Below are 11,159 nucleotides of genomic sequence, written 5' to 3' on the forward strand. Positions count from 1 at the left end.
GTCTTTCAAAGAACAGTAAGCCGCGCATGCGCACTTCCTATGTGTTGCTACAGCTCACGGAAAACTGGCGCACACATAGGAAGTGCGCATGCGCGGCTTACCATTTTATTATATTAAATAAGAAACATGAATACTGTCTTCTCTTTTTGATTTGACCTTGTTATAATAAGACAGATATATTTGGACATATTTTAATTTGGCAATGAATTGTTTAAATATGCACATCAATTTTTAGTATACAGACCTAATTTGGTGAAATATGTATTAATCATTTTAATCTCTGAGTAGGCTGAATTGATTGCTATAAGGATGACAGCTTCATTCTGACCAATGGGGGATTGTTTATTTTTTCTTTTCTTTTAAATTGTGTATCTCATTGGAGGGATGAGATCAGTGCTGGAATTTTAAATGCATTAGAGAGCGATCAATATGTGCTTATTCTCTTGGTTGTTCTGGACAATGATGAGGATGGTCTTATCACTATGAAGAGGAAAATGCTTTTTGTTATATACTGTATATTGCAAACCCAAATTTTTCTGTGAGATCACCATGAAGCAGCCTAAAATGCTGGATGTTTCCTTCTGTGTTGCACTTGAATGCTTCTCTCTTGATGAAGACTAGATTGTGTTTGCTGAAATACTGGTATCAGAAATGTTCAGAATTTTGTAGATTTTTGGACCGTTGAGAGATTATGGATGAAGTAGATTCGTTTTACTAGTGACGATTTGGTTTGTTGTTCATTTTATGTGATTTGTTCACATCGTTGACCCTGCTGGTGCTTTTTCTTTGACTTTTTTTTGCCACCTGTACAGAGGATTTTCCAATATAGTCTGTGTATTCATTTCCATGTCAACAGGTATATTTGCTAAATTAACAACGTTTAATTCTCTTTCTCTCTCTCTCTCTCTTGGAGTACTGATCTCCAATGATTGTGCTTGAACCCTGCCACTGCTAGGTATGTTTTGTGAGCTGGCATTCTATGATATCTCAGAAACACTTTTTTAATGTTTTGATCAGTTACATTCATTATAGTACCTGTACATTATTTTTGATTTGAGATTCTTCGCATACTATATATCTGCTTTGGATCACACAACTGTATTCCAGCCCATGAGTCATTAGAGCACTCATATGTGATAGCAGGAGTATACCTGTCTGCCTCTGCTATTTACTCATCCACCTTCTAAGATCCTAATAGTTTTTTTTTCCTTCTGAAATTCTCTCAGGTATATATATGAATATGCAAGAAGACACAGAAAGCACAACTTGGATACGGTGCTGAGTGCAGTCACAGATTTTAAGGCTACAGTGGAAAGGTGTTGTAAAAAGAGTGATTATCAAATGTGTCTCTCAGCTTCCTTGCCCCAATTTTGGGTTTCAGCTCTTTAGGAGGTAATTCTTTAAACGGTGCTTGGAGTTAGGCGGCTAGATTGGCACCTACCAGAAAGTAGGCGTGGTTAGGGGGGTGGATTCTGGTTGGATTTTGGACGTAGTTTGATTTAGGCTTATCCATTTAGGCAAAGAAAGCCCTAGCATTAATGGGAGTGTGCCTAAGGTTTCAACACCTACTGAAGCCTAGTGGTTGATTGACAATTGCGCTCCTCAGAACCTAGAAGTTAGGTGCTGTTTATAGAATCAGGACTTAACCAATTTCCCACCAGAATTCAAATTTGTAAGCAACAAACTTTCCCGCCAAAATTCAAATTCATGACCAACGGACCTCCTTGTTCTCAATCAGGTCACTGAACCCACACTTGTCCCTTTTGAGGACATGTCCGGGGGTCCGGACGGCTTTTCAAAACCCGGCACTTTGTCTGGGATGCCGTCTCGGGGGGGGGGTGCCATCTGGGGGGGAGGACTGGGGGGAGGATGCCACCTGGGGAGGGAGACTGGAGGAGGAACAGGGCGGTAAAGAGGCAGAACTGGGTGGTCCTGGGGGCGTGGCCATGAGTCCGGATTTTCCCAAAGGAAAATCTGGTAACCCTATATAAAGACAAACTGTAGACCTTACAGGATACCCTGAAGAAAGCCACAGCATGATGGCTGAAATGTTGGTTCTACCTACCCAGAAGTGGCGAGATCCGGAAAACAGTAACAAGGCAATAGATATTTGGGACAATTTTCAGCTGGCATGGTCACCATAGTAATTGCTAGCACTGACACGTGTAAATGTTTAGAATAAAGATATATTGCATATGCTCATACATACAATCAAATGCCAACAGTCTGCCTAAGATTAACCTACAAAACAGGTATTTGCAATGGGGCAAACATAGGGGAAGAGCATGAGTGGGATAGGAGTTGCTTTTACTTACATACCAAGTGAACTGATACTTGGTTATGCTAGTATTCTAGAAACAGCAGAGAGAGAGAGAGAGAGAGAAATTCAAAAGTGCAATGAGCCATGCGCAGTAGGGAAGATGCACAGTGGGCTCCTAGAATTGGTATAGACCAGTGGTCTCAAACTCAAACCCTTTGTGGGGCCACATTTTGGATTTGTAGGTACTTGGAGGGCCGCAGAAAAAATAGTTAATGTCTTATTAAAGAAATGACAATTTTGCATGAGGTAAAACTCTTTATAGTTTATAAAACTTTCCTTTAACAGTTAAAAGGAAAGCTATATAAACTATATGCAAAATTGTCATTTCTTTAATAAGACATTAACTATTTTTTCTGCGGCCTTCACATTTAAAGTTTAATATCTTTTCTTTTTCAAAACTGACACATTTCAATCACTATATTGAAAATAAAATCATTTTCCCTACCTTTGTTGGCTGTTGACTTTATTTTTCTGTGCTTTTAACTATGTTTCCAGGGCCTTCTTGTCCTTTGACTGTTTTTCTCTGCGTCTTCACTTTCTGCCTTGCATCCATCTTTGGCATTAACTTAATATTCAATTTTTCTGCTTTCTTTTCAAAATCTATGTTTCCATGTCTTCCCTTCCTATCTCTCTCTTCTTCCGTCCTATTTCCATGGTCTGACATTTCTTTCATTCTTTTCTCTCCCTCCCTCCTTCCTTACTTTCCCATGGTCTGGCATCTGTCTCCTTCCCTCCCCCCATGCCCTGGCATCTCTCCCTTCCCCTCCATGGTCTGGTATCTCCTTTCCTTCCCTCCCTCCCATGAACTTGGCATCTCTTGTTCCTCTCCTCTCCTTTGTCTTCCTTCCCTCTCTTTCCCCAATTGGGTGCAGCAGCAAGAGAAGCAGTATTTCCCTTCCCCCTTTCCTGTGCAGCAGAAGCATTTCTCTTCTCCTTTCCCTCCCGCTCCCTTTCCCTGTGCAGCAGCAGCAGCAGCAGCAGCAGCAGCATTTCCCTTCCCCCTTTCCTGTGCAGCAGAGGCATTTCTCTTTCCCCTTCCCTCCCTCTCCCTTTCCCTGTGCAGCAGTAGCAGCTGCAGCATTTCCCTAGAGTCCCTCTTTCCTATGCAGCAGAAGTATTTCTCTTTCCCCTCCCCTTCCATTCCCTTCCTTGTGGAGCAGCAGCGTGTCTGGCTGGCTCCCTTGCTCAGTTGATCGTTCCGTTCAAAGCCGCGGGTGGCAGCTCCTCGCAAGATCCGCACCTGCGTCAGAAGCCCCTCTGATGTTGTGACGTCAGAGAGGCTTCTGATGCAGGAGTGGATAGCGCGAGGTGGCGCCACCCGTGGTTTGAACGGAACGATCGACTTAACAAGGGAGCCTGCCATTCACGCTGCTGCTCCACAAGGAAGGGAAGGGGGAAGAGAAATGCTGGTGTGGATGGCGTGAGGAGCTGTCGCCGGCCACAGCTTTGACTGGAACAATCAACTGCAGCAAGGGAGCAGTTGACATTGCATCCAGACCGCGGGCCGCAAAATAGCACCTGGAGGGCCACATGTGGTCCGTGGGCCGCGAGTTTGAGACCACTGGTATAGACGAACACATTTATTATAGGACCCGACATGGGCTGTATTTTGGCAATATGCCTGCTAATGTGTGTTCCAATGCAAAATTAGAATCTTTGAAAACAGTAAAGTAATGAAATTCAGCATATGTAGAACTGCTTCTCAATACAAATGTCACGACCCCGCCCCCCAGATAGCCTTGTGATGACGCAGTTACCAGCCTCAGATCTTTAATCCTTATGATATGAAACATTTACTTCACCATAGGCAACATATGCCAGATAGAGACCCCCCTGGAGTTTGGAGGTCTTGTATTGCCTTTATTGAAGTGACAGGGTCACACCATAAGGATGGAAGATATGATACTGCTACCTTTGTGATTACAAGGCTGGCTATTTCTGGGAGGGGTGACAAGACAGCTGCAGTGAGAAGCAGTTCTACATATTTTGGATTTCATTTATTTTACTGATATCAATGATTCTATGTAAACATTAGAACACATTCTAGCTGACCCCTGATGCAGGTATAGTGCTGAAACATGGCCCATGTTTGGTCCTCTAATAAATTTGTTCCTCCATGCCAATTCTTGGGGCTCACAGTGCTTCTTCCCTACCATTTATGCTAGTATTCTTTTTTTTAATTATTATTTATAGCAACTTTCTTATTACAATCAAGCAGAATGATTACAACTTGAAAAGATCAATTAAGCATAATTGAAAAACCTAAAAACAGGAAAAACTGATTATTTAGATATTTAGTCTACAATATTTTGAGAAAATCAACAGGAAATAAAATCAAATGAAATATCAAAATATAATGAGAAAGCGGCAATATTCTGAAATGCCTACAGCTGGTATAGCAAGTTATACATGATTCAATAAACTCTAACAACTGTTTGGGTTCCAAAAATAAGAAATTCTTAGTTTCATAGGTAATAAAACTTATGCTAGTATTCTAACAAGACTTAGATGTCTTAGGTCTATTACAGAATAGGATCTTACAGTGTGGCCATGGAGCACTTAAATGTTTAGTGCCCAATTATAGAATGTCAGTGACAGTGCTGGCTCTATCTATTTAGTTTAGGCCTGATATCCAGTGGCTGAATACTGCTACAAAATGGATAATTCTCAGTGATGCCTCCATGCCTTCCCTCATCCAATCCCTAATTATCTGGATAAAATCTTTCTATTTAGTGGCCTGTTTCCCAAAGGACTTTAATTAGTAATTGAAAGATTGGTACAAAGTAGAAGATTTGGGGTATGTTGGTGCTTGAGAAGGAAAGGATCTTGACAAACATGAGAGTTATCAATAACATCCACCAAGAAAGGGTACTACTGTCCTTAGTTGTCATTTCAAGTATCATTTATAGAGGCATTTAACCTAAGCAATGTGGAAGGTACAAACTGCTATCTCCCACAAGCAAAATCAGGTGAGACTTGAAAGGATAAAAGATCAAAAATAAATCAGCTAACACCATATAGGAGAGAGGAAGCAAACACAGAGGAGACATGGAGAGACATTTTTAAAATGATTTCTAAATCACAATAATAATAATAATAATTTATTCTTATATACTGCCTAGCCATAAAGTTCGAGGCAATTTACAGTAAGAAGTGCCAGACAATCAGTAGAAAATTACAAATTGTCAGAAATATAATTAAAATTAAAATAAAACAGCAAACCCTTAAGTTATGAATCGATCGAACAGCTGGGTTTTTACTAGTTTTCTAAAAGTAAGGTAAGAGGAAGCATCCATAAAAATTTTACCAAACCAATCAACAATTCTACCAGCTTGAAAAGCGAGAGTTCTATCACAGCATTCTTAGCAAATGGTCATACAGGCATTCACATAGAGCAAAGAAGCAGCCTAAGTAGTTATGCGCAGTAGACTATGAACCAAGGAACTCTTATTTTGTAACTATGAGGCCTCCAGGAACATTAAAAAAAATATCTACTGTACCTGAATGCACACCTTTTCTATATCCTTCAGCCTTGCAGGTGGCTTATATACAATAGTGATTGAGGCAGATGTGTGTATGGTTGTATAATCTGCATAAGATTCTATTAGAGAGAAGCATGTAGGTATCCGTAAAGAAGAATGGGTTCCCCAAATGTGATATACAAGTTAAGGGATGAATGGCAACTGTGGAGCAGAGATTACTTAAGTGACTCTAGAAATTTCAAGGAAGTTGGAAACATCATCCAGACACAAAGCAAACCAGTAAGGCAGCTCAGTTCTCCAGAGCTCCAATGAGTCTTGGGGCTGGCTTGCATGGCACTCTCGGGCTTCTCGGAAGGATCCACCAGGAGAGATAGGTGCTTACTCCACCTACCTGGAAGGTTGAAGAGTTCTAGTACTGGGCAGACTTGCACGGTCTGTTTCTGTCTCTATATGGCCGTTTGGGAGAGGATGGGCTGGAGAGGGCTTCAATGGCTGGGAGGGTGTAGATGGGCTACAGTCAGTTTTGATGAAGATTTCAGCAGTTGTAACCCAAGCACAGTACCGGGTAGAGCTTTGGATTCTTGCCCAGAAATAACTAAGAAGGAAAAATTTAAATTGAATCAAGTTGGGAAGACTGGATGGACCATTTGGGTTTTTATCTGCTGTCATCTACTATGTTACTATGTTATCAGTCCATTGGGCTCTGAAGAGAGTTATGACATAAAGAATTTATCTGGGAGTAAAGGACACCATTCAAGTATTATGGAACATTTATCAAGGGGACTGCTTTTAGCTATTCGCTATTAGTCTTTCAGAGGGTTGGGATATTTTCTTCTGTGATGTACTGGAATTTCTATATTTCTTGAAGCCTGCATTATATCATTTTACGTACTGTTTCTTCAGTGCTGTGGATCTATTTTCTACTGTTATATCTGATATTTGCTTCAATAAAGTTTATTTTTTCTGGTTTGGGACAACACTCGGTTAATGGCATTTTCTTTAAAAGATTTTGAGTGAGAAATCCCCTTGAGTCTTATAGCTTTAGTTGTTCCCATTGAAAAATCCATGTTCCAGACATTGCAGTTAGCCTTTTTACCAATCTATAGTCTGATATATTGTCTCTTGGGTTTGGGCAGGAAGCTTTTTTTAAAAGAAGCCAGTTGATATTCAGCCTGCACTAGCCAGTATGTTTAAAAATACTAACTACAAGGAGTGGGGATTGGTGATGGGGGTGTGGGTGGGAGGAGGAGGTGATTGGGATTAGGGATTGGGAGTGGAGGGGAAGAGATATCAGATTTGAGACCAGATATTCAGTGCCAGTTCACATTTGGATCACTGGTGGATCATTGTAGATATCCAAGCACTGCTGATATTCAGTATTGGCGCATGAATTTCTACCTGAAAAAACTGAGTTCTGCTATATATGCAGTTCTACTTGCCTGGAAAGTTATGCAGGGTCTGTCACGGAATCTCAGTGGTGCCCAGATAACATTCAGCTCTTCCCCAGGCCTCCCCAGTCCTAACCGGATAGTACCATGGCAGTACCACATGACATTCAGTGGCATGATCTGGTTAAGTGCTGCTGAATATCAAGCGTGAAGCCAATTGGTGTGATGTTTCTGGGTAGGAACCCTCCTACTTAGTTAAATCAAGCTGAATGTTGACCCAAAGGCTTAAGGTTGTGATCATCGAGTTGAGGTAACAGAAACCAGGATTCAGATGTGATTGTTACAGACTATAATTTGTTCAGAAGAGAACAAAGGAATATCTATATGGGGTGGGAGGAAATGAAGAGGGAAAACAACATTTGTCGTTATTTAATTTTCTGTTAATTTTTATGCATATCCAGGACGGGGTGGGTGGGTGGGGAGATATTTTTTTGGGTTTATTTCTTGATTGAAATGTTGGAAGGAAGGGGTGGGATATTTTTCTTCTGTATTGTTATTGATGGAATTTAAGTGCTTATTTTGATTATTAAAGTTTGTAAAATTCATGGCACTTTGTGTTAGTTTTGAAAATTAATAAAGATTAAAAAAAAAAAAAAAAAAGGGTAACCAGGGAGAGGCTGAATTACTCTGGGTTAAACACATAGGAGTATTATACAAACCTCTAGCATAGTGGCGTAGTGATGGTGAGAGGAGCCTGGGACAGTGGTGCCCCTCCCCACCCCATCCGCTCCTTCCCCTCCCCCTCCTGTTGCGCACTCAAGCTCCTTCCCTTCCTTCATACCTCTTTAATGTTTGCGGTGCGAGCAGCAACCCCAACCTGCTGCTCACACCAGAATCGGCTCTTCCTCTGATATCACTTCCTAGGTGCTGGTCCAGGAAGTGATGTCAGAAGAGCCACCAGCGCTGGCAGCAAGTTGGGGTTGCTGCTTGTCCGGGAACGTTAAATAGGTATAATGGACGGGAAGCGGCACATGTGCATGGTAGTGTGTGTGTGTGTGTGGGGGGGGGGGCGGAGAGGAGGATGGATGCTGGCGCCCCCACCAAGAGGGCGCCCAGGATGGACTGCCCCCTGCCTCTCCTCCTTACTACACCATTGCTTCAGCATAGGGTGGATGTGGTATGAGTGGTTAACGTAGCTGATTTTAAAAAAAGGTTTGGACAAGTTCAAGGAAAAGTCCATAGTCTGCTATTGAGACAGACATGGGGGAAGCCACTGCTTGCCCTGGATCGGCAGCATAGAACGTTGCTACTATTTGTGTTTTTTTCCAGGTACTTTGGCCCTGGATTGGCCACTGTGAAGACGGAATACTGGGCTAGATGGACCATTGGTCTGACCCAATAAAGCTATTCTTATATTCTTAGGGTAAACTAATGGATTCAGACATGATAAAAGGCATCACCAGCACTGTGTGCAAAGGGGGGGTGGGGGGGAAGCTGCTCATAGATGACTTCAAAATATCTGAAATGGGTCAGACTCTATCTACTGCAACATTAGCTAGGAATGGAGAAATCCTGGATACCCCCTGAATGGAACAGACTACTGACAAATGAAAGTGCAACTGACATCACGGTAAAGGAAAATTTAGTCCAATGATCAGTGCATCCTGTTGTTCACTATTAAACTCTGACTTGAACTCTATCAAATTAAGATGATTTTGGACTTCAAGAGGCCTTTCTCCAAGGTGCTGAGTGATAGTGGTAGGGCAGCTATATTGAGAATCTGAGAGCTGTAGGTTACCAAAGAATGTGGTCAACAACTGGAGAAATCGTATGTGGCTGTTAAATGTATAACTGGCTTTGAATATTGGGCTACAGGATTTCTTCAGTAGGTACCATTTTCTTGGAAACAATGATGCAACTTCACCCATCTGTAGATTTTTGTACTTAGGGTGATCTAACCTTTCTACCAATTCATCAAAAGGAAAGGGCCTGGGCCATTCCATCTATTGTCCAAATACCTCTCGATCCGTGCTTCTTCAAACACCTAGCCAGTTGAGTTTTCAGGCTTACCATAATGAATATGCACGAGACAGTTTTGCATGAACTGCAGACCCCATGCAAATCTCTCTCATATATAATCATTATGGTAATCCTGAAAACCCAACTGGCTAGGTTTGCCTCCAGGAGAGGACTAAGAAAAAGTGCTCTAGGTTGCTATAAGTATAAATCCACCGTTTTTTTATGTACAGTAAATTAGGTATATTGAATGCCAAAGTGTTGTTTTGCATCTTCCCATTTATGCTTATATAGTGGTCTCTTCCATGTAGTACAGTAGCTACTAGGGTTACCAGATTTTCCATTTGGAAAATCCAAACCCCCCCTAGACCCGCCCCAAGGCCTGCCCAGTTCCACCCATCCCTGCCCCATCACGCCCCAGTCCCGTCCCCCAATCCCACCCCCAATCCCCAGACAAAGTGCCAGGTTTTGAAAAGCCGTCCTCAAAAGGAAGACATGTCCAGGAAAATCCGGCTGTCTGGTAACCCTAGTAGCTACCATTTATGAACACACATACACCAAGCCAGTTTTGGTAACCATCAGCAGGATTTAATTTGCTGGTTCTGGTCAGAAGAGAAAATAAATAGGCTGTTAAAACTAGGGCTGCACATTTAGTGTGTTATTAATGCATTAATAATTTAACTCACGATTAACTGATTACCCACTCCCACCACACCCCCTCAAGGTCTGCATCTTGCTCTCTGTCTTCTTTTTTCCTCCTAACATCTCTTCTTACCTCTCCCTACACTCCAGCAGCTCCCTCTCCTCTGCGTGCTCCTTCTCCCTGTCTCAGCCCTATAGCTTGCCTTGACTGCTGTTGCACTAAAAGCAGGCTGCTTTGCATTGAGCCTGAAACCTCTCTCTCTGTAACATCAGAAATAGGAAGTTCCACTTGACAGAACTTCCTGTTTCTAACGCTACAGATAGAAAGAGAGTGTTTTTATTCCCTGTGTTTAGCAGCTTGCTTTCAGTGCAATGGCAGTCAATGCAAGTTATAGGGGCTGCAAGGAGCTGGGGAAGGAGCATGCAGGGAGAGGTAATAAGAGGTGCTAGGAGGAAAGAGAAGAGAGAGATAGCAAGATGAGGGAGGGAGGGAAAAAAGTGTATGTGTGAGGGATGGGGGAGATGAGATGGTGCCCGAGAGGAGAGGGGCAGTACGGGGATAGTGATGGGTAGCAATAGTGCCCGTGGAATGGAATAGAAAGGAGGGGAGATGATTATAAAAATAAAATCAATCTTTTTCATTTGGATCATTTGATTACAAATTTTAATCTATGTACAAGCCCAGGTAGATCATAACATTATATTCTTTTTACAGAAAATATAAAAACTGATCATATAATTGAATGACAGAGGCTAGATGAACCCATGAGCCCTTTGACACAATCAAATACAAAACAGCTTTAGACAGGATGGAAATAAAGCTCTAGTCCTAGAGTTACTTATGTTTAAGAACCAGAAAAGCTGATTAATACTTCTTACCTGGCCAGAAGTCAGGTTAAACTTACTTCTGACCCAGGCATATTGGGAAGGGGGGAAAGTATTTGGGGACGGTAGGGTTTAAGGAAAAAAAAATTCTAAAGAAATGTTCTTATGCACAAGATGTACTTACAGACACCAAAATGATACAAAGGTCTTTTTACTAAGCTGTGGTGCAATCTGCAGTTACTAAGGCTTTAACGCATTTGCTGTTATAATTGCCATGTTAAAACTGCAACTACTATGCTTGGAGTTAGCACTGAAGAACTTATGGTTCCTATTTAAAGAATGGTAAGTAGTACTGTGCTGATCATAAAATACCATCCATGCTCATTCTTCACCCATGGTTTACACCCCTAACACAAAAAAGCACTGAACATGCATCTTCCATGTGGTAACTGTAAAAATATTGCAAAGTCCTTAACATGGTGGTGC

The 11,159-nt window shown here is 41.7% G+C and overlaps 1 protein-coding gene across 1 annotated transcript in view; it reads left to right on the forward strand.

Annotated features, from left to right (window-relative positions):
- Nucleotides 1-1,775, forward strand: part of LOC117367614 (vitamin D-binding protein-like) — a 71,327-nt gene extending 69,552 nt beyond the window's left edge. The window contains exon 9 of the mRNA XM_033960345.1: nt 1,227-1,775. Coding sequence (XP_033816236.1) covers nt 1,227-1,389 — 163 coding nt within the window. The 3' untranslated portion in view covers nt 1,390-1,775. The remainder of the gene's footprint in view (nt 1-1,226) is intronic.
- The last annotated feature ends 9,384 nt before the right edge of the window (nt 1,776-11,159 follow it).

This window comes from Geotrypetes seraphini, chromosome 1, assembly GCF_902459505.1.
Source record: "Geotrypetes seraphini chromosome 1, aGeoSer1.1, whole genome shotgun sequence".
Lineage (NCBI taxonomy): Eukaryota > Metazoa > Chordata > Amphibia > Gymnophiona > Dermophiidae > Geotrypetes > Geotrypetes seraphini.